This window comes from Rhinolophus sinicus, chromosome 8, assembly GCF_057876585.1.
Source record: "Rhinolophus sinicus isolate RSI-liver-muscle chromosome 8, RSI-T2T, whole genome shotgun sequence".
In the NCBI taxonomy this organism is placed as follows: domain Eukaryota; kingdom Metazoa; phylum Chordata; class Mammalia; order Chiroptera; family Rhinolophidae; genus Rhinolophus; species Rhinolophus sinicus.
In genome coordinates this window covers 73068483-73091906 of record NC_142508.1, presented here as the reverse complement: position 1 = coordinate 73091906, position 23424 = coordinate 73068483, and the positions used below count along the sequence as shown (strand labels likewise).

The 23424-nt window shown below is 41.6% G+C and overlaps 1 protein-coding gene across 4 annotated transcripts in view; it reads left to right on the top strand.

Annotated features, from left to right (window-relative positions):
• NUP93 (nucleoporin 93) overlaps nt 1–23424 on the top strand; it is a 90640-nt gene that overhangs the window by 4488 nt on the left and 62728 nt on the right. For all 4 annotated transcript variants that reach the window (XM_019754041.3, XM_019754069.3, XM_019754060.3 and 1 more), the window contains exons 2-3: nt 2794–2986; nt 13774–13891. In XM_019754041.3, the coding sequence (XP_019609600.3) occupies nt 2808–2986; nt 13774–13891 (297 nt within the window). In that variant the 5' untranslated portion in view covers nt 2794–2807. The remainder of the gene's footprint in view (nt 1–2793; nt 2987–13773; nt 13892–23424) is intronic.

Sequence of the window (23424 nt, the reverse complement as noted above, 5' to 3'; positions counted from 1 at the left end):
GACAAAGTTCCCTACCCTGTGCGCCTTCCCTTCTAGCAGGGTGACAGACGATAAGAGAGATGGTGTCCCTGGGGTGGTTGCAGGTTGTACTCTGGGGTATTTTGTTCTAGGTTGGCATCAAAGGCAAGGTGAGAGTTTAGCTGAAACGGAGAGATAGGGATTGGCCTTGAGCGTAACTGGGAGAGGAGTTTCCGGGTGGAGGAAAGGGGGGGTAACAAAGACTTGAGGGCAGGAATGTGCCTGACAGCGTTGTGGGGTCCAGCAAGGAGCCCAGGAAAGGAAGGGAGCCAGGGCTGGCCATGAGTCTGGGAGGTCAGGGGAAGGGGGGCTGCTTTTGTGGGGCTTCACTCTGTACCAGAGGTTTAAGGAGAGGAGGGATGTGATTTGACTCTTAAGAGATTTACCGGTTGGTGGGTTGAGAATAGACTGTAGGAAGTGAGGGCTGAAGCTGGGAGATCGGGAAGGAGGTGATTGTGACTCGGATGGGTGGGGGTGGTAGGAAGAGGTAGATTCTGGATGCATTTTAGTAGATTTCAAAGGCTCTGCCAGCGTATTGGATATGGTGTGTGAGTCATAGAGGTCTTCAAAGATTTTGCTGAAGCCACTGAGTAATGGAGTCTCCACATTGAGAAAGAAGTCTTCCGGGTTTTGTAGATGAAAGAGGAGAGCTCAGTTTCGGGCATATTAAGTTTAGGATGTGGTTTAGAGATTCAGGCTTTGTTTTTATCATGGTCAAAATAGTTCTGTGTAAATAACCTTAGAAAGTCTTATCTATTGGACCATATTAAAGTAAATCATGACTTTTACTCAAATCCATGTTGATGCTCAAATCCATCACTAAACCTTTGTGATGGGCAGGTCGTTGAGAAGTTGAGCATTTCCTTTGTTTGAATTTGGCTTACATGAATGTAAGATGCTATTTTACCTTCTTTTTTTAAAAAAAAAAAAAAAACAACAGATAAATTTTGCTTCATTTAGTTCTTTATTCAGGGAGTTCCGAAATTTTCCTTATGAAAAAACAGTATTTCCTTCTCCTTGGCTCTGTTAGACAAATTATTTTTATCTTAGAGTGAAAAAACTGTGGGGAAGAGGCAGCATATTATTTTTCTTTCCTCTTTGTGGTCAGCGACCATGTTTCTGGTAGTAGAATGTTACTGGCCTTGTAAGTTTCTGAGGAAAAACGTTTTTCCATCAGGCAGGAGACATTTAAGAATATTCTTCTGTTTCTTTTTCTGTCCCCGAGAATAACTTCCTCATTCTGCCATCCCCATTTTCCCACAGGTAGAGATAGATTGCTAGTTAGAGCTGATTCTCTTGGGTCAGGGGTGGGGGGGCGGAGGGAGTGATAATGATTTTCTAGAAACTTTAGGGAAAGAGTTACTGTGTATATGACTTTTTGTCTAAAGATTAAAAGTCAGTTTAGCACTTCATAAAGAATACCAAAGTGTTTTCATATTTACTCCAGCTGAGCTATTTTTGTTTTAGCCTTGTGTCCTTGCCTTTAAAATTAATGTTCTTTAATGAGCATTTTAAAAAGTTCTTATTTTCCTGCTGTGGATACCATGCGCTTTTAAGATTAACCCGTGCTTCATAGCTGAAATATAATTATATATTATGTGAACTACAATTCTGGGCCAGTGGGATTTTGAAAGTTCAATAGAAGCCATGGGTTTTGAGCAAAGTAGAAAAGTATAACCAATACGAGCTACTACTTAAAGAATTTTGTTATTTTTCAATAAATAAGTTAACCTTTTAGCAGTGTACATTTTTTTAAATGATGGTGACACTGTTTATCTTCTGTTTATTTAAATAGTGGTAGGAGTTAAAAATGTTCTCTTGGTCAAGAACTTTATGCAAGGATAGGACAGTATATATAAGATTCGTACATAAGTGTATACTATCCATTAAATATCAACACTGTTCATAGGGCTTTTCTTGTCATTTGTTAGAGAAACACGTGGTCTCGTTAATAATATTCATGGTCTAGAAGCCAGCTGCTATTTATATTAGTATAATTAGTAGCAGTGGCATTTCTAAAAGGAGTAGATACGAGTATATTAACAATTGTCTAATAATTCTGAATGTCATAACAAGCAGACACGATCTCTGCTTTCAGTAACCTTGTAAGTTAAAGAAATGTGAATGGAGACTTGGACATGGATTTAAAGAGAGACTGTCTTACATTAGTGGAGGAGCAGGTGCGTGAGAATAACGGGATTAGTCAGAAGACCTGTCTGTTCAGCCACTTTGTAGCAGAGAGCATTTGGGGCACAGAATTGAGCTCTGTGGACCGGAGTGGTTTCTCCTGTCTGCTCAGGAGTCTCACAGACTTGCTGAGAATCATGAGACCAAGGACCTTATAAATTGCCCAGCGCGCTGCAGTGGTCGTGTTTTACTAAGACCAATGGAGAAATAGGAAGTGCGGGGTGATTGCTCTTTAAGTCCCTGTGAGGTTGCCACTATGGCCCATTTCCTGTTGTCTTTGAGTCCACAGAAGGAGGCAGGAATTCTGGTCTGTGGCTTAATATCTTTGCATTTGTTCTGGTGGCAGAAATCAATCATGGTGCTGTCGATATGCACAGAAATGATCTATTCCTTCACAGTCTGACTCATTTTCTCTGTCAGGCCTGTTCTTGGGCTATGTTCAGGAACAAATCCTGCTTGTTGATGAGCTGTCTCCTCGTCTGTTTACAAAAAGTCCTGGTGTTTCATTAAGCGTGTAACAGATTCAGGCAGTGTTAGAAGCCTATCTTTCCGTTCATTTAGGTTTCTTCGTTTTTCTCCCCCATCTAGGATCTATACCTCCAATGGATACTGAGGGGTTTGGTGAGCTCCTTCAGCAAGCTGAACAGCTTGCCGCCGAGACCGAGGGCATCTCAGAGCTTCCCCATGTGGAACGGAACTTACAGGAGATCCAGCAGGCGGGCGAGCGCCTGCGTTCCCGAACCCTCACACGCACGTCCCAGGAGACAGCAGATGTCAAGGCGTGAGTACTCGTGGGGAGGCAGCGTTGGTGCTGGGTGGCTGGGGGCAGGATCCGTTTCTTCTTTCCTGCCTTGAATTTGGATGCAGTCTGTATGTGACAGACACCAGCCAGATTCTCAGGAACTCAGAGCGGTTTTGTAAACAGGTCAGCAGCCTTGCTTTCTCTCTCTGCCCAGTATTCCAGCCTGTGTGCCTGACCCAGCAGTGAGTACTGCAAAGCATACACAGACAGAGATGAGCAGGGTGGGAAAGGGGAAGAGCTTTGGCACGCAGAAACCCTGCACAGCACTTCCTGCTTGGGTTCACCGATTGCTGGGTCATAATGGTTCCCATAACTATATTAGTCAGTGTGGGCCACACAGATACGTGTTACCTTCTGTGCCAGAGAGCGCTCAGCGATAAGCAGTTTTGAGGAGCCTTTGGAAGAAATTGATGAGCAGTCAGTGACGAGAAGCTATCCAAGTGAGGAGTGATTCTGTCAGTGACCCCAGAGGCTGCCGAGCTTCCCCGTGGATTGTAGCACAGGAATGTGGGTGAGCCGCCAGAGAGTGCAGCTGGAGAAAAGTGCTGACTAACTGTCCGTCTGGCCAGTGGCTCCTGCTGCCACACAGCATTGACTGGGCTGTTGATTCTATAGACACGTCTTTGAAGTTCCACTGTGCCAGGCTTGCGCCATCTCTGAGGCTTTGACCGTGAATTAGACATGGTCCTTGCCCTCAAGGGGCTTATAATTTGGGAGGCAGAAAAACAAACCTTGCTGCTTTCCGTAAGAACTGTGATTTACTGATTACGTACTATGTGTCAGAAACTTGGCTAGACTTAAGATTTTGCTTAATCCTCACAACGAATATTAGGACTGTTGTCCCCATGTTATAGGTGAGCAGCTAAGGCTCAGAGAGGGCAAGTAATTCTCAGATCACACAGATGGTGAGTGGTGAGCCAGGATCAAACCCAGTGAGGCCAGCACATGCTCCTTTAGTGATGGAAGGGTCCTGGGAAGATGCAGTGGTGCTGCTACTTGTGACCTTGATGGGTCTGGAAAGTCACTGGTTCTGTGTGAGGGATGTGGGAAATTGTCTGCTCAGTCTTCATTCCTTGATCTTGAGAAACACCCAAGTGCTGGTGTTAGCGTGGGTACATTGTTTTGGGTGCATAATAAATGTCACAGGAGTGAGTATAAGGGCAACATTCTTTTTCCAACTCATCTTGAGAGCTGAATGTTTTGGCTGCTCCTTCTGAGTCAGTCAGTATGTTGTAGAAATTCTTCTGTAGGCCTCCCCAGAAGTTTATTTTTAAAAATAGTGCTAGTTAGTTTTGGTTCTGTTGGTGTTGGTGAAGGCAAGTCAGAGGAACCCAGGCAGGGATTTTCAGCTATCCAGCCCTGCAGCCAGCCTCTCCCCTGCACTGTTCCCCAGCACCCCAACCAGCCTGTAGCCATTCCTGCTGACTTGCCCTCCTGCAGGCTCCTTACTGCTGCTCCTCGCGGCCTGCAGTTCCCCCTCGTCTTGAGCACGCAGGCTCGTGCTTATGTGCAAGGATGCTGCTGGAGCGAGAGGCCTGTCATGCCAGCTGAGTTGCTATAGTTATAATTTAATCAGCTTTACAGCCCATTAAGAGCAAAAAGGGAAAATGTTTTCTTGGTAGCAATTATCAGTCATGCTGTCTTGTAAATTTCCATTCTTCCTCATCTCTACCTTAAATTCATTATTTTAGGGAGGAGGAAGTTGAACATTGAAAGAATGGATAGAGGGTGGGGCAAGTGCCTAAAAAGAAACCAAGGGGCTGATGACTGTAGTTTTCCATCTTGATGGGCAGAGACATAGTGTCAGTATTTTAGTACAGGATGAGGGTAGAGGAGAGAACTGAGTAGGAAAATTTTTCTTACATGAAATAAATTTTGAAAGACAATTCTGTCTTTAAGGTTTTAGATTTTAGGTTTACGATTAAATTGTTCTGTGCTGGATTCATTTGTTTAAATATGGTTTGTTGGACATTTTAGGGAACAGATTTGAAAGCTTTTTACTTGTGTATTTAATGTTTTTAAATTGCAAATTTCTTCAGACATGAAGACGAATATGCACAACATATATAAAGGTGTAAATCAGGGGTTGGCAGACTATGACCCATGAGCCAGACAGTGGCTGCCGTTAAAGTTTCATTGGAACACACCCACACACGTTTATGTATTGTCTGTGCTGCTTTTGTGCTGCAGTAGCAGAGGTGAGTAGTTACGACAGAGACTCGATGGCCTGCGAAGCCTGAGATATTTACCGTCAGCTTTTTACAGCACACGTTTGCTGACTCCTGGTGTAAATAATAGTAGAACAAATGACTACCCATGTGAACATTGCACGGTTAAGACATAGAATATTATCAGTAGCTGTGAAGCCCTCCCTGGATATCTCTTGTCAATTGTATCCCTCTCTTCTCCCATCGGAGATGCCTCATTGGATTTTTTCCATTCAAATTCAGAAGCCAAACAACCTAGAAGTATATAGAGAAAAAGCCAGCAATCTTTCTCCCTAACTTTACATTCCAAGGTAACCAGTGTTTTTAATTGGCTTATTCTTTCACACTTTTCTCCATGTTCATGCAAAGCGTATACAAACATTTATTTGCCTGAAGTTGCACAGCAAACTATAACTTCACTTAATGACCATACTACTAAGTTACCTTTTTAAGCACTTAATATTTGTCAGGCACTGTGCCAACCACTTTACATGCCTTATATAATTCCTTCTTAAAATAACGCTATGAAATAAGTGCTGACACCTCCGTTCTATAATTGAGGAACGTCAGATAGCAAGTGGCCAATTCAGACTTCAAATCCAGCTTGCTCAGTAAGAATCCCTCACATTCATATAGTACTTTTCAGTTCCTAAAGGGTTGTCACAGGCATTCTCCTGACTGGTCTTCACAGGCCTGAGAAGTGGGACGGGCAGGCATTTTGGTCCCCATTTAACACAGGAGAACAATGAAGCTTGGAAAAGTGATGTGTCTCAGCCTTTCAGGCAGTAAGTGACAGGTGGGACTTGAATGCAGGTTCCCTGACTTTTTTCTGCCCCCCGTGTGTACTGAGAACAGCTGTTGCCTTCCTGCTGTCCTAGGACTGGAGTGTTTGACTCCAGCCTCTCTGGCTTTTTGCTCAGGAGAAGCTGCCTGGCTTATGGAAATTGGGGCAGAGGGCAGGGAACCTTTGGGTTTTTCCATCCTTAGAAGCTGAAAGTTTCTGGTACAGCCTTTATTTGTAAAACCATCCCTACGCTCGACTCCCTGCCTCCTTCATTAATCCTCCCTCTGCCTCCCTCCATCAGGGCTTCTGCCTGTGCACTGCGCAGTTCCTACAGGCTCCACCCACTTAATCAGCTTTCTCTTTTAATACTTCTAATAGCCAGTTTTTAAATTCCAAGGTTCTCAACACTGGCACACCTTAAAATCACCTGGGCACTGGGTACATTCTCACGTATCATTGGTGGAGATGGAGTGCCTATGGGACAGAATTTGACAATATCTAGCAAATTTTCCCTAACCCAGCAATCCTACTTCCGGGGATCTGTCCCAAAGATACACTGGAAAAAGTATGAAAGGATGTGTGCACAAGGATATTCGTTGCAGCATTATTTGTAATAGTACAACTTGGAAACAACTCCAACATCCATCAATAAGGGGACTGGTTGAATAGATATGGTACACCTGTACAGTGGAGTATTTTTCCGGAGCACAGAGTAATGAGAATATACACTAGGATGGAGTGACTCTGGGACATACTGTTAAGTTGGACTGTACAGTGCATAAAAAATGCAAGGTGGAGAGAAGTGTATAGTACTCTTGTTTATTTAAGAAAGCAGGTGAAAGACATCTAGTGTTCATGAATCAGAAGACTTAATATTTTTCATTAGATTTACTGGGATAACATTCGTTAATAACATTATGTAAATTTCAGGTGTACAACTTTATAATGTAACATCTGTTTACTCCATTGTGTGCTCACTACCAAAGTGGACGACTTAATATCATTAAGATGTTAATACTCCCCAAATTGATCTATAGGTTCAATGCAATCCCTATAAAAACCCCAGCTGGCTTTTTTGCAGAAATTGACAGGTTGATCCTAAAATCCATATGGAAATACAAGGGACCTAGAATGGCCAAAACAGTCTTTAAAAAGCAGAAGAAAGTTGGAAGACTCACACCTCCAATTTCAAAACTGGTTATAAAGCTACAGTAATTGGGACAGTGGTATTGGCATAAGGACAGACATATACGAGTAGATTACTTGAATAGACTTAAGAGTCCAGAAATAAACCCATGTGTCTGTGATCGACTGATTCTCAGCAAGAGTACCAAGACCATTCAGCGTCTTTTCAACAATTGGCGCTAAGATAACTGGATGTGCAAAAGAATGAAATTGGACACTTTAATTCTAAATGTAATACAGACCTAAATGTAAGAGCTAAAACTTTAAAACTTAGAAGAAAACATACTAATAGGTACAAGTATAAATCTTCTGAGCCTTGTGAGATATGAAACCAAAAGCATAAGTGACAATAAAAAATCGGTAAGTTGAACTTCAACAAAATTAAAAACTTTTGTGCTTCAAAGGACACCATCAAGAAAGTGAGAAAATAACTCACGGAATGGGAGAAAATGCTTGCAAATTACATATCTGAGAAGGGACTTGTATCTAGAATATGTAAAAAACTCTTACAACTCAATAACAAAAAGACAACCCAATTTAAAAATGAGCAAAAGATATGAATAGACAGTTCTCCAGAGAAGCTATATAAGTGTCCAATTGGCAAGTGAAAAGATGCTCAACATCGCTAGCCATCAGGGAAATATGAATCAAAACCACAATAATATACCACTTCACACACACTAGGATGGCTATAATAACAAGTGTTGATGAGAATTGGAAAAAAATGGAAACTCATATACTATTGGTGGGATGTAAAGTGGTGTAGCAACTTTAGAAGACAATCCAGCAATTCCTCAAAAGGCTAATACAGAATTAGCATACAACTGAGCAGTTCCACTCCTACGTGTATACCCACGAGAAATGAAGACAATTATCCACACAAAAAGTTGTGCACAAGTGTTCTTAGCAGCATTATTCACACCAAAAAGTGGAAACAATCCAAATGCCCATCAGCTGATGAAGTGATAAAGTGTGGCATATCTTGGGTGGCTGGATGGCTCAGTTGGCTAGAGCTGTGCCCTCCACAACTAGATTGAAGACAGCGAGCTGCTGCTGAAGCTTCTGGAGGGGCGGCCAGATGGCTCAGTTGGTTAGAGCGCGAGCTGTCAACAAGGTTGCTGGTTCAAGTCCCGCATGGGATGGTGGGCTGCGCTTCCTGCAACTAAAGATTGAAAACGGCAGCTGGACTTGGAGCTGAGCTGCGCCCTCCACAACTAGATTGAAGGGCAATGAGTTGGAGATGTTGGGCCCTAGAAAAACACTGTTCCCCAATACTCCCCAATAAAAATTAAAAAAGAAATAAAGTGGCATATCCATATAATGGAATACTATTTGGCAATAAAAAGGAATGAACTGCTAATAATGTGTCAACATGGGTGAACCTTGAAAACATGCTAAGTAAAAGAAGCCTGTCACAAAAGACAACATATTGTGTAGTTCCATTTTTGTGCAGTGTCCAGAACAGGCAAATCTATAGAGATAGAAAGTAGATTAGTGATCGCCTTGGGAGTGGGTGCACTGGGGGACATGGAGTGTGACTGCTTACGGGTAGGGTAGGGGGTTTCTTTTTGGGGTGAAGAAAATGTTCTAAAATTGATTGCACAACTCTGAATAGATTAAAACCACTGAATTAAACTCGAATGGGCTGATTGTATAGTATGTGAACTGTATCTCAGTAAAGCTGTTTAAAATGTGTATACGTATCTGCTGATAAAAAAGGAAGGTATTTAAAAAGTACATGGGATTTGCTCCAATCAGGTATGGTAGGAAATGCAGACATGGAAATGAATATTAGGAAGGAAGAGGTTTCTACTCAGCATTCTAGAAACAGGAGGCAGGGCATGCAATGCAGGGCCACAGGGGATGCACTGGGCTCAGTCAGTGGGCGGAGGGAGCAAGAGGGAAATGTGGGCAAGAGCCTTTATGGTGGTTTCTGCTGGAGGGCAAGGCAGGGCAGGGAAAGCAGGCTTAGGATTGGCTGACTGGAATAACATCAAACGTCAGCAGGTGCAAGTATATGGCTGTCTGTAGTTGTCTGCTACCGAGCCATGGAACTGTTAGGGCAGAGGATAATGGCCAGCAAAGGAGGTGGTTCGGGGATGGGCTCTGGATTGATTGGTTTGCATATGAAGTTTGTGCTGGAAGTCCTCCAGGAATTAGCTAACCCTGGGCGGGGCCCCCGGTCCCTCCAGTGTCAGCAAGGTCCCAGAGGTCTAAGCACCAAATCCAGAAAATAACAAGGCATGATTCAGACAAAAGGTAAACAAACACCAGGTTTCCTATAGGAAAAGGGAGGGAATAAAATAGAGAAGACAGGACTTTCATTTTTTTTTATAAATTTAATTTTGGAATTGTGTAAATATTTTACATAATCATAAAACAAAATTCAATTTCCAAAAACAAGAATTCCTAAAACGGGAAAATAAATGCTTATCCAGTTGGTGACATAACCACACAGAGAGGAACAGTTCCAAGTAATATCTTTGTCTGTCTTCAGTAGTCGTATTGGGTTGTTACTGCTGTTTTCAGACTGTTTTGTGTGTAGTGTGGGAGAGAGCAAATGAGTGGTTACGGTGGTGAGGCTGAGAGCTAGGACTTTTGGAGTGGGAGAGAGGAGATGCAGATGGAAGAAAATCTATGAAGTTAATCCAAAACCTTGCGTTGTATTTTTTTTTTTTTTTTTAAGATTTTATTGGGGAAGGGGAACAGGATTTTATTGGGGAACAGTGTGTACTTCCAGGACTTTTTTCCAAGTCAAGTTGTTGTCCTTTCAATCTTAGTTGTGGAGGGTGCCATTCAACTTCAAGTTGTTGTCCTTTCAGTCTTAGTTGTGGAGGGCGCAGCTCAGCTCCAGGTCCAGTTGCCATTGCTAGTTGCAGAGGGCACAGCCCACCATCCCTTGTAGGAGTTGAACTGGCAACCTTGTGGTTGAGAGGATGCGCTCCCACCAACTGAGCCATCCGGGAGCTCAGCGCAGCTCAGCTCAAGGTGCCATGTTCAATCTTAGTTGCAGGGGGCAGAGCTCACCATCCCTTGTGGGACTCAAGGAATCTAACTGGCAACCTTGTGGTTTAGAGCCCACTGGCCCATGTGGGAATCGAACCGGCAGCCTTCGGAGTTAGGAGCATGGAGCTCTAACCGCCTGAGCCACTGGGCCGGCCCCAAAACCTTGTGTTTTAAATTTTGAAGTGGAAGTATCAGTATAAACTCATGATGTAATTTATCCGAAGAAAATGCAAACAAAAGTACAAACTCCATTTCTAGCCTTGCCTATGGAAAAGACCTAGGAACAGTGCAGCAGTGAGCAATCCTAGCACCCAGATAGTGGTCTCTAAGATTGATTTCTTAAGAAAAGCAATGCGCTCTTTGGAGAGTTGGCTGATTCCAGGTCTGGGGCAGGTCTGTATAAGATGCACGTGAAACATCTTGTCATACCAGATAGCAAGGAAGTGAGTCGTGTCAAAAGGACTCAGAAACCAACTTGAAAAGGTCTCTGCTGGGCAAAGATGAGATGATTTGAGCATCATAAGGATAATAACTACAGTGGATTGAAAGCACATCAAATATGTTTAAATTCATGAGTTTGTAAGGATATTAAAACAAAACTCATCAGTCACCTTTGGAGGATACTACAGAACCAGCTCATTATTCAGAGTAACCACATAGTTGATGACGAGAGTTTCTCCGAAAGGAAATATTCCAGCTAATCAAGATAGAATACTACCATTTTGCAGCCTCTAAGGAATTAATAATAAATCTAAGCAATGATCATCAGTGTCTCCTACCATTCCAAAAAAAGACAGCCAGACATTACATACCTTTTGTGGAAAGTCTGAAGTAATCTAACCAAAAAAATAATGCCACCTCAATCTGATCCAACGGTTAGAGTTTGCTTTCAAATTACAGGAAATATAGAGGCCAAAGGAACATGTTAAATGACATCATGGGAGATGCAGTCAGTAAGACCTGTTCTGTGGGAAACGACATCCTTGCCGCTTTGAGTGTAGTCCATGCAGCATAAGCATCAACTGTGAGTTTTTAACAATGGGGAGTCTCAGTCTCCATCCCAGACCTGCTGAGTCAGAATCTTCGTTTTTATTTGCCCGGTGATTCACGTGCATGTTTCAATTTTGAGTAGCACTGCTCTACAAGACAAATAATCCAGAGTCTGCAACAAAAGTTGTACAGGGAAAAAAAATGACATAGACGGGCAACCTTACATTAAAAGAAATTTAGGAGACACATCCATCATTTACAAGTGGAGACCTTATTTGTATCCCATTCAAACAAACACAAAATTTAAAGTTATGAATTAATTGGGGAATGTCTTGGATGTGTGTCAAAATAATCTGGGCGGTGGAGAGGACAGGAGGAAAGGAGGTGAGGATGTAGATGGAACACGGTTGGCTGCTGCATGCTGAGTGTTGACGTTGGTGATGGATACAAGGAGGTTGACTTTTTATTTTGCATTTAATCTTTTTTCTATAATAGTAATAGCTTAAAAAGTTGGACTTACTGAGATGGTCAACAAAGGTAATAACAAGTATTGGTGAGGGTATGGAAAAAATTAGAACCCTGAGACATTGCTTGTGGGAATGTGAATGGTATAGTTGCTTTAAAAAAGTCTGGCAATTTTTCAAAAAGCTAAACAGAGTTACTATATGATCTAGCAGTTCCACTCTTAGGTATATACCCAAGAGAAATGAAAACATCTTTTCACACAAAACCTGTACATGAATATTCATGGCAGCATTTTTCATCAGAGCCAAAAAATGGAGACAACCCAAATGTCTCTCAACTGATGAATGGATACATTCATAAGTATGAAATGTGGCATATCCATAAAATTGAATACTATTCAATAATAAAAAGAAATGAAGTATTGATACATGTTACAACATGAATGAACCCTGAAACCAGTATGCTAAGTGAAAGAAGCTCATCACAAAAGACTACATATTATCAAATATATGGTGATGGAAGGAGAACTGACTCTGGGTGGTGAACACACAATGGGATTTATAGATGATGTAATACAGAATTGTACACCTGAAATCTATGTAATTTCACTAACAATCGTCACCCCAATAAATTTAAAAAAAAAGACTACATATTGTATAGTTCCGTCTATGAAATGTCCAGAATAGGCAAATCTATGGAGGCAGAAAGTAGATTAGTGGTTGCCAGCGGTGGGGAGGTTTGGGGGACGTGGGGAGTGACTGCTGATGGGTAAGGGGTTTATTTTCGGGAGTAATGAAAATATTCTAAAATTTATTGTGGTGATGGTTATACAACTCTGTGAATATGTTAAAACTCACTGAATCATACCCTTTAAATGGGTGAATTGTATCTCATTAAAGCTGCTACAAAACAAATTTAAAAAGGAAGGAGGGTGTTATACTGATACCCAAGCTCCAGGCTTCACCCAACTCTAAGCAGAATCCTCCAGAGGAAAGTTGCCGAGGTGATTCTACTGTGCAACCAGGGCTGGGAAGTTGGCTATTAAGGATTGTTAGGAGAGAAAGGCAAGATTATCGGTCTGACATGGTAGTCTGGAGGGGGAGCCCCAGGGATGGCATCACAGTTGACCTGTCCATGTGGGGGAGACAAAAGTCTACAGGGGGGAGCCCTCTGGGGACACCTCATCTATTTCTGAGGTACTTAGTAGAGTAAAAATAAACACGAGAAGTCCTTCCTCTTCTCCAATAAGTCTGTTCAGGACTGGAATTTTTAGGTGACACAGTATAGATACTAGGGTTACCTGTGCTGCCGAGTGGTCTAGCTTCTAAGTTACTCACAATGAACACAGATTTTGTCAGTGGATTTTGGGGTACTAAATCATAATCCAAAAACAATAATCCAAACAATCTAATTCCCCTGTTTCTTTCTTCCAGAGAATATTGTAGATAATAGTCAGAATCTGTGATTTTTTTTTTTAACTTTTCCATTGTGACATTGCCCCAGATGAGTAGAATTAAAGCCAGCTGTATTATTCCCATTTCCCTTCAAAAGTATTTATTAGTCAGGTGACATCCTCCTGCATTGTTGGACCTGGCAGCAAAGAGGGAACTTGAAGATGTATTGTACGTGACATTTGGCTTTTCGTGGCTCACTGTATCCGTCTTTACAGAAGCTGTAGATATAGGATGGTGCTTAAGAGTTCGCTCTGGAGCTGGATGAGCTAGTTCTGCTCTTTCCTCGCTCTCTGTAACTTTGGATAAGTTGGTTTACCTCTTTTCACCTTAGTTCCCCCATCTGTAAAATGGGGTTGAGAATATTACCTGCCTCGTGATTTTCTTTACTGGAAAATGTTTGGAGCAGTCTCGCCTATTTAATGATACATCGTCAGTTTATTCTAGACAAGTCCCTCACTTTAATTCAGGCATGATCAGAACTTTCATATTACCAAATGCAGTGTTGTGTCTGTTATTCCAGATGATAGACCTTTGTGGGAAGGTATAAAGCAACCATGTAATAGGGTCTCTGCAGTATATAGGAAGTTTTGGATAAAAAATACTCTCTAATATTTTATGAAGCTTACTAGGTGTCCTAATCCTACTTTTTCCTCCCTGCCCTGTTTCCTCATATAGGTCAGTTCTCCTCGGGTCTCGGGGACTTGACATCTCCCACATCTCCCAGCGCTTGGAGAGCCTGAGTGCAGCCACCACCTTTGAGCCTCTTGAGCCCGTGAAGGACACAGACATTCAGGTAAGGGCTGCCAGGTGTCAGGACTGGTGCAAGTGGAACCCTGAGTGAGCATACAACCCAGGCTGAAGGCCCTGGCCTTTGTTTGACCAGCTGATTTAGGAATTCCAGATTTCTTTATTAATTCCCTTCTTCCTCTGATATGAAGAGAATGGGAGACTCAGCTTTGGACGTGTATTGGGGGAACATTGGGTTACTTTCAGAGTTCTCTGAGGCTGAATTAAAGAAAGCAATTCCGACCTGCACTTGGAGAGTATTATAATTAATTACGAGAACAGATTTCTTTTCCTTCTTTGGGCTTAGTCCAAGGCACAGAGACGCATTAGTTCTAAGTTTTTCTTGCTTTCTTTGCTAGATTTCAAGTAATTTTACTATTCGTCTTCCACATTTCTTTTCTACATCTTGCTTGTATTGGTTGGCAAAGAGCTGGGGAGAACTTAGAGTACTATTTACTAAAATCTACTCATTGATTTCTAGGAAGTATTTGGCTACATTAGTGGCACCAGGAAATGGTCTAATAGAGCACTCCAGTCTCATTTAATCTAACTTGCCACCAGCACAATTGATTGCTATTTTAATCTAATCAGAACCTGATTGGGGTGTGTGTCTGTGTATGTGTGTTTGGGTACTGAAAATTGTTAAGGAAAAAACTTGTGATTTAGTTTTGAGGAATTGGAACACTGCATTTGTGTTAGAGTAAAGGGTTAGTGGGGTACTGTTTTTATTACCGATTTACCTTTAAACTAAAGGATGCAGGTCCTACAAAGGCAAATCCTAGTACAGATGGTTACTAATTGTGTTCTTATTTGGAATTAATACACTCTACCCTGTTACCCTCCCCAAGAAGGATTTTAATCCACATAATGGCCACAATTCTGCATTTATTCCAATTCAGAAAGCTAAACCCTACACTTTGAGTTGAGAATTGAATAACTATCAATATTCATTATTTTTCCTGTTATTAATATGTTCTCAGATTATGTAAATCCAATTTTTGTACAGTTTATATACTAAATCATATTTGCCTGTCACTTTACAGATGCCTTCTCATTTCCATGTAATCTTAAAATGGCATGTACACTATCACTTAACTTTTTTTTTTTAAGTGTTAGCTTTCCCCTACCCTTCTATTTCAACTGCTTTGTGCTCTATAAACATACTTACAACAGGGATGAGGTGGGTAAATGGGATATAGCCCAAGTAATTGGAACAATCACCGCATATTTTGGTGATTATCTTTCCCTAATAGTATGGAAAGAAATGGCACTTGCTGAAAGGTTTTTGTTTGTTTCTTTGAGTGTTTTTAATGTTTAAAATACCAAACAGGTTGTTTATTTTAAAAACTAACTGCTTTAAAATTTTTCTTTGGCATGTTTGTAATACATATTTGGAATACTCAGCCACATTTAGTGATGCTCTTTTACAAATTAATTCCCACTGATGTGGTACTCCATTTTTTGCTTTGAGAGATATTAATGACAGGTTTATAAATGTATAATGATCATTCATCCTAACCTTCTACTTAATGCATGCACACTTTCCTTCAACACCCCCATTAGATGGTCTCCTAGCAATGCAGGCTCAGTCTCATTAAGGAGACTTACTTTCTTGATTTGGAAAGAGCATGGCTAAGAATTTTGGTCCTGCACCCCTGGGAAATCTTTGAGAGGAAGGATGCTTCCGTTTCAAATTTTTATCACTCAGTTTTGCGCTTTTCCAGAATAGCTTCAGAATGCAAATTGTTCAATCCAAGGTAGCTTTCGATTGATTGGGAATTGATCATCTAGACCTGAAGTAAAGATTTAAGACTTAACTAGTTGCAAAGTAAGTCCTCTGTTGACTTCATCTTCTTGCCAGAAAAGGCTTAAAGGATAAAACTTAACTTTCAAAGGGCTGAGGCTTTGGCTTGATCTGAGGTGGCTCCAGTTACTAGTAAGGACTGGAAGTTGGAAGTTGTGTTATGTGGGTCAGCTCACCTATGCTTACACCTCCTGTACACACAGTATCAGGTCCCTGCCTGAGTCAGTCAAGTGTAAGAGCCAGCCCAGTTTTCGTCCTTAGTGTGGAGTGGTTCTCCTTTTAATTCTTTCCAAAACAGTTAACTTGGACGTGTTCAGTTTTTTGTTTTAGAAAAGCCAGATAAACTTTTTGGTGAGCATTTTTTCTCAATAAATAGTTGTATTAAGATGAAATTCAAATACCATAAATCTGATGGGATTTTGTGTATGAGCTTTCCAACCAGTGCAGTTTTTGAGATGAGACTGCACCCTAATCCCCTGTGCCAAGTGTCAGTCAGAATGAATTTGTGTCCAAAGGAAATGCTGAAGGATCCTGTGACAGATGTTGTCCAAGACTTTGTACCACCCATTGTTTGCATTACTTATTAGCTCGAAAAGGCATTTTTCCCATGTATAGGTACGTATATAGATGCATGTATAGTTCTTTTCTGTTTCATAAATGTTGATTATATTTCCTTTTGTTGATGATGCAGCTTGGAATTAATATGAGCTTTTTGTTGTTACTGTTTTGTTGTTTGTCACAGTCAATGATGTTGGCAGGTGTTGAGAATACATTTTTAAAAGATTGCTATGGCCAGCAAAGGTAACATATTCTTTAAAAACCCACTTAGTTATATGTATAGCTGATGGTAGTAGAATTTTTTTTTAATGTTTATTGATTTTATTTTTCGGGAATGTTTATAAAGAAGGCCTACGCATTTGTATAATAGAGGTAACGGGCAGCAACTATGACCAAGATGTGGGACCAAAATTACTGGACTGCTCTAGTCTAATTCACTTCACTGTGCGTGCGAGTACAGGTCGTCTCACGGAGATCTACTTGCTCACTTCTGTTTTTGGAAAAAACTACTGAGGGCAGATTGCACATCTTTATTATGATCTGAACAGACCTAATGTACCATGGATGCTGTGTACTGTATAGTATTAAAGTGCAAATTTACACAGTTCGGTTCTAGTCTGGGCTTTTTCGCTAGATTACATGTATATTTCAAGAAGTCAGTGCAGAAATTGCCTGAGTTGGCCGTAAAAATGGGAGCTGCAGTTTCTCAGCATTACGCCATAATATTTCCAAATGGCATTAGATCAAAATATAATAATATTATTACTGTACTTACTGCATTAGATTCCTAAGTCTGCCATAACAAATTACCACAAACTTAGTGACCTGAAACATTAGAAATTTATTCTCTCCCAGTTGTGGAGGCCTGAGTTTTGAATTTACGGTGTGGGCGGCATCATGCTGCCTCCGAAGGCTCTAAGGGAGTATCCTCCTTCCAGATTCTGCTGGCTCCCAGCATTCCTTGGTTTGTGGCCACATAGCTCCAACCTCTGCCTCCATCTTCATAGGTTTTTCCTCACGTCTGTCAAATTTACCTCTCCTTTGTCTTATATGGGCACTAGTCATTGGATTTAGGGCCTGGCCTAAATCCAGGATCCTCTCATCTTGAGATCCTTAACTTAATTACATTTACGAAGACCCTATTTCCAAATAAGGTCACATTCCCAGGAGTTAGGACTTAGGCATATCCTTTTCTGGGACGGGGGGGGGGGGGGGGGGGGGGGACTCACATTTCAACCCACTGTATTTATGGTGCCAGAAAATTTAAACTGTAATTAAAGAAATATCTCCAAATTTAACTATTTAACAGCTCTATGGCTAAGTATCGGGATACGGCCTCTTACCCTAGATGTTCCAGTGACTGCAAACCTCAACCGAGTGTTGCTCTCCATCTCGGCATTCTCTGTCAGGCCTTTGGAAAGTGAGGCCGGCTACCCATGTCTCATGCCAGAGTTCAGTAGTGCTTACTGTCTCCAAACAGGTTAACACTTGGTAATGTGTTTGAGAGATTTCTGTAGAGACAGTTTTCAACTCAAAAAAGCCTGCTCTTTAAAAAGTATTAAATACCTAGTTTTCAGGTATTAAATTGTCGTACTTTCCTAAGGTAGGAGGAGCTGTGTGTGTGTGTATTTCTACTTCAGCCAACCAGGTTGCCTAATTTTTCTCTTTTTTCTTTTATACGTTAGGCCTTTGCTCACCTTCTTTTAGCATGGAGTAGCACCTGAAATGTCCAAGCCCTGATTTCAGTCTAACGCTCTAAAGCTTTCTTTAGATGCCATCCCCTTAATAGTCTTCTCAGATCGCTCTTCCCCTTGGCCTCTAAATTTAGTATGTTGGCTTTACTGCTTAAGAAGAAAACAAAACTTTCTGAATGTTTCTCCATGAAGTAAACGAATTTAGAATATGTTGTTGAAATTGATTTAGCAGCCAATTCAAATCTTAGATAAGTCAAAATTTAGCTCTTTCTAAAAAAAAGAAAACCTTATACTGAAGGTATTCATAATCTGCCTGAATTTCCACATGGAAACCTGTCCTGTATGAGTAAAGAGAAAAAGAAGTCTTAAAATAACTATAGGAAAATAATTAAAGTCAGGGAAACTGATCTATCACATGTAAGACTAATGGTGCAGTAATAATTGACTTTAGAAACTTGTTTTGCTTACCACACTTTGTCTATAATAAAATATTCATTATTTCCTTCCTTTTTCTGACCTTGGCTTTCAAATGTAGACTATGCTCAAACCACTCTTAGCTTATTTTTTAAATAATCAGAAGAAACTAAATGGCTTTGATAAGTATGAAAGTGAATCACTGCGTAACCCCTATTGTTACATAAAGTGTTATTTTTATGGTTTATCTTTTAACTTTGTCTCTTCGAAATTAAGATACTGCTGCTTAAATGCAACTACTATAGATAACAACTAAGAGAAAAGGCAGTTGTGTTTGCTGATTGTGTGTTTATAGTACCGGCAAGTTCTTGGTGGGGAATTGGTTTCAGAAATCCTGTCGCAGTTTGTTGGGAAGCGTGGGTCAGACTTAACTGGAACGATTAGTGTGCTAATAGCAGCTCTTCCTGGAATATTACTGGCAAAATAATTAATATTGAGAAAAAAGTGCAATAAGCTTTTCCTTTCTTGAATCAGTTGAGGGTAAAGTGCATCTGAATGGATGAACAATATCATAATTCTGGGATTATTTTTAAAGAAATGAAGTTGTCGTTTTCATCTTTTTCTAGAAATTGAAACTGCTAAGCCTGTGTACCGAAGAGAGGTCTTACCAGAGCTGCTTAAGTAAATGGAAGGCAGAGATGAGGTTCATTCATAAGAGTCGCAGCTATTTGCATACTGATAATTTGTATAACAATTACGAGAAATGGTTTAATTAAGTAGGCAGAACATACCTATCTTCCCTATTGTTTCTGCTCTTAATATGTTTGAGGAGGCTTTTCTGCACATAATGATGATCCAGGCCAAACAGATTATTAGATCGTTTGAAATGATGGACTCGGAAGGAATAAGACTTCGCTCTTTAAACATTTTCACATACAAGAATATGTGAGACTGTTGCATGGAATCTAACAGTGTGAAGGTCTTTAGGTAAGCAGTTGTTTATTGACCTCGTTTGTTATTTTCCTCTTGCCCCTAAAAGTCAGTGGGAAGTTCATGGTAACCTTTCTTTTGAGTTTTTGGAGGAATTTAATGGATATTTGAATCTTGCCCTTTCCCAGGTTATAACAGCTGCCTATCATGGACTTAAAACAACCTATAGTTAACACTCCTGGGACCACTAGACAATGGATCCAGTGAGAACTGGATTCAAACCCGGTCAAAGAGAAGCCCTTTCCTGGAACAAACACCAGGTACATTTTAGGCCAGGATTCCATTGTGGTTGCTGAACTGCGTGTGGAAGAGACACACCTCACTGTGCCCTGCGTTCTTGTTCAGAATGGCAGTTGTGCCAGGCGATGTCTCTTGTGTGAACACTGCAGTGTCCACAGACTCCTGCTTAATAAACATATTTGCTGTTCCTTGTCATTAAACTGACCCAGTGTAAAATCTCAGAGCTGGTAAAAAGCCGTAAACAAGTAAAAAAAGAAAAAAGTGCTGTCTTCACAGAGGAGGCACGTTAATGTGCCGTCTGGCCTCTTTAATTAAGTAGTCTAATGCTGATTATTTTGGTAGGTACTGAATGATTGAATTTTTCTGCCTATTTGTGATAAGGGAAAATGTAGGCCCTGTGGTCTGGTGGCAAAGTATGCAATTACATTAAATTCTCCTGTGAGTGGAATTAAAAATGGTTCACTTTGAAATAAAGATGGGTGTTAAAGCATCCTCTGTGGAAAATGTGAACAACTGCTTTTATGGGAGCCGAGGATATACTATTTCAGCCTTTTGACTTGTCCATTCACATCTACTCCTGAATGCAGGGCTCTCACAGCAAGCGAGGGAAGGATGCTGAATGCATTCGGAACAAACAGGAAATGACAGGCTGCTTTGTCTTCTCAAAGGTTTCTTAATATGCCATTGTGAGCAAGGGAGCATCAGTTACCATGTAAAGAAGTTGGACTGGGTCTGTAAGTTTTCTGGGAGAAGCCCAAGGCTAAAATCTTTATCTAACAGTTTAGTAGAGCACTTCAACTATTGGCCAGGCCTCTGCCTGGGACCTGGAGTTCAGTCATCCTCCCTCCTTCACAACGTGTCTCTTAACCTGCTGATATCTGTTGATGCCCCAGCATTCTGGGCGCGCTGGGCGCTGGGACCAGACGTCATCATCTCATGTGCGGCTCCTTCCACTGGTGGTGATTGCAAAGTGTGGCTTCTCACTCACAAAATTTGGGACCTGGGTTCCCACCATCTTCACTAAAAATCCCCATTCTATGAAAGAACCGAGAGAGGGGCTCAGACAGGGGAGACTCTTGCTTTTGCTTCTTTCTGTTTGTTTCATTGGTGGGAACCAGGAAAAGCAGCAGGGAGGTAGGACGGGCAGCTGCTGTCAAGACTCGGCCTTAGAATTTCTTTTGCTGCAGAGCTCTCAGACTCGGTGTGTACTGCTTTCTTTTTAAGCGTTTTCCTGTCTCACAAATGCTTGCTTCCGATATGGAGAGGTTGAGTGAGTCCCCCAAGCTGGGGTTGCTGGCAGCCGCTGGTCTCAGCATGAACAGCGGCAGTGATCCGAAGCGGTGCACGCGCCACCTTAATTATCCTGGAGGGCGGAAGGCGAGTCCTCACTTCTCACTGTGGAGTGGCTGAGAGGCTGCGATGCCATCAGCAAAACCCTGCCTGTGCTTTCCAGAAAACTGCAGCACTTGAAGCACTGCGGCTGGATCTGCTGAGCAGGGTGGGCATGACACAGCTGCCAAGGAATTGTACAGAAAGAACCCTTGTCTTAGCAAACATCTTCATGCCGAGGACTGGGCTGTTTAATCTATAAAACAAAGGGAGGCATAGGTCAGCAGAACATACGCGGGAGTGTGGGTTTACTGGCTGATTGTTATCATTACTACCTGGTTTGGTTTATTCCTTTGAATGGCATGAGCAAAAGGAGATGGGGGGGAGTTTCTTCCACTCCTCCCTTTTCTTCTAAAAATTATTGGTCTATTTTAAAATGCTGTCACTATCTTAGGGACAGGTAGAAGCAACCACGGAAGGATGTAATGTGCTTACCAAAATCCCAGGGTGTGAGATGATCTGGGAGCACGTTCTCCTCTCTCACCGGGTTCCCTCATCCACAGTGCATATCAGGCTGTCTCCGCAGGACCAGTCTCTGAAGGAGCAGGTGGATCCTTGGAGCTTTACGGCACCCACAGGAGTACTTGGTCGTGGGATGAGACCTCAGTCTGGCCAAGACATCTCCGTGTTGAAGGAGTATGATGGGGCGGTGTTTACTGAAGCTGCTTACTGAATTCCTGCTTCTCAAACAAGCTTTGCCCCCGAATTTTGTCAGGCTGAGAGATACTTTTATAAAATACAGTAAAAATGAATTACTAAGAAAAATAATGAAATAAAAGACATGTAAAATAGAAGCCCTCGTTTTAAAAATTAAATTCAATAGACGTGAAATTAGTCTGTCAGACCGCGATAAAAGTTTCTAAATGTTTATCCTCAGTTTTTGTCCTTACCTGCTGCAGGCTGGGCACAAACTCTTTCGGACTGGTACTCCTTCAGTTGCACTTGGAGTCGTGCTAGTGTTCTGCCTCCCTGTCTCCCTTCCTTTGTTTTGTTTCTGGTCCCTGCTGGTACAGTGCAACGTGGCATCAAAGATGGGTTTGAGCTCCTGTCTTCTGTTTTATTCCAGCTAAAGTCGGGGAGGTGAAGCTAAGATGTACTGAACGGTTAGTATGTCCAGACACTGTACTAAGCGCTTTCAGGGCCTCCTCGTTCCATCCTTTCAGGAACCGTCTGAGGCAGGGGCCGTCATTGACCCCATGACCCTGATGAGGACCCGTAGGCCCACAGCGGCTCCCTGTGCCCGACTTGAACTCCCCTCTGTTGGTTTGAGTTCACACTGTGTTCTTAGCCCCCTAGGTTTTAAATTTCATTTGTAGACTAAGAGCATTTTAGTAAAGGAGTGAATTTGCCAGACATGTTTCAAGGAGGAAGGCAGTGGATGTATGAGAAAGAAGTATATACTTGATTGCTCATTTAGAGCAAATTGAAGCGTAGAAAGCAGTGAGTGGATGTGGTGGGCATTGCGCTTGTTTGCATCAGCTTAGTAGTAAAATAATGTTGATTGGGGGAGAAGCAGGAACGTGCTTTCTAAACCTTCGTATGAACCCCTGCTTGTTTTGGGGGGCGAGATGAGTTTTACCTGTAGGCCAAGCCTGCTTCATCTGTTTATCTCCAGGTGCTTGCTTTTTCTTGCCATAGTCTTCTGTTTTCTGAGCTGTCAGTTTAATTTACTGTCTAAAGCTCTGCCTATTATGTCTCAGGTTTGCTGCCCTACAGGTACACTGTAAAGGATTTCTGTGAAATCCTGGAGCAGCTTTTAGTTTTGAAATGCCAAGGCTTTGTGCTTTGAAAAGAGGTTCTTGCTTGATCATTGTTTTGTTTTGCTTCTGAAGCTGAACTTGAGTTAGAAGGATGATACTAGAAGCAATTTAAAGGGCACATCAAATTTTTACTGTAATCCTGAACTATTGATTGTTGACTTATTTGTAGGTTTAATGCAGACCCATTTCCTTACTTAGCGTCTGACTGGCCATTAAGCTCTGGCAGTGTGCCGGAATGTTGAAATCTTGTATCTTATAATATGATTTGGCTGTCTAAGGGTATTATGTGTGTTTGGTTTTTAAAGATACAGACAAAGCCCTCAATTTTATGTGTGTTCCAGAATACAGAAAAGAATTTCTGTATAGCAAAATTAGTCACTTCTGGGAGATAGCATTGAAGTGAGGAGTTGACATTGAACAAAATGTTAACACCTGAAGTCGTACAAATTGGTGCCCTTTGGATTAACTGGCTCTTTTAAATAAATGCAAGCTAACATGGCAGACTCTTGACAAGAAGACCAAGCAAGCAAGGCACCAGGAAGGCACGATGCTGTCCTAGAGTAGATGCCAGTTACGCACTCCCGATCAAGTGGCTGTCTGTGTGCCTGGTGCCACTGTCCTAGCAGGAAGTGGAAATTAGAATCTAGCTGAGGGGCTGGTCCAGTGTCCTGCTTACGGAGGGAGTTGGGCT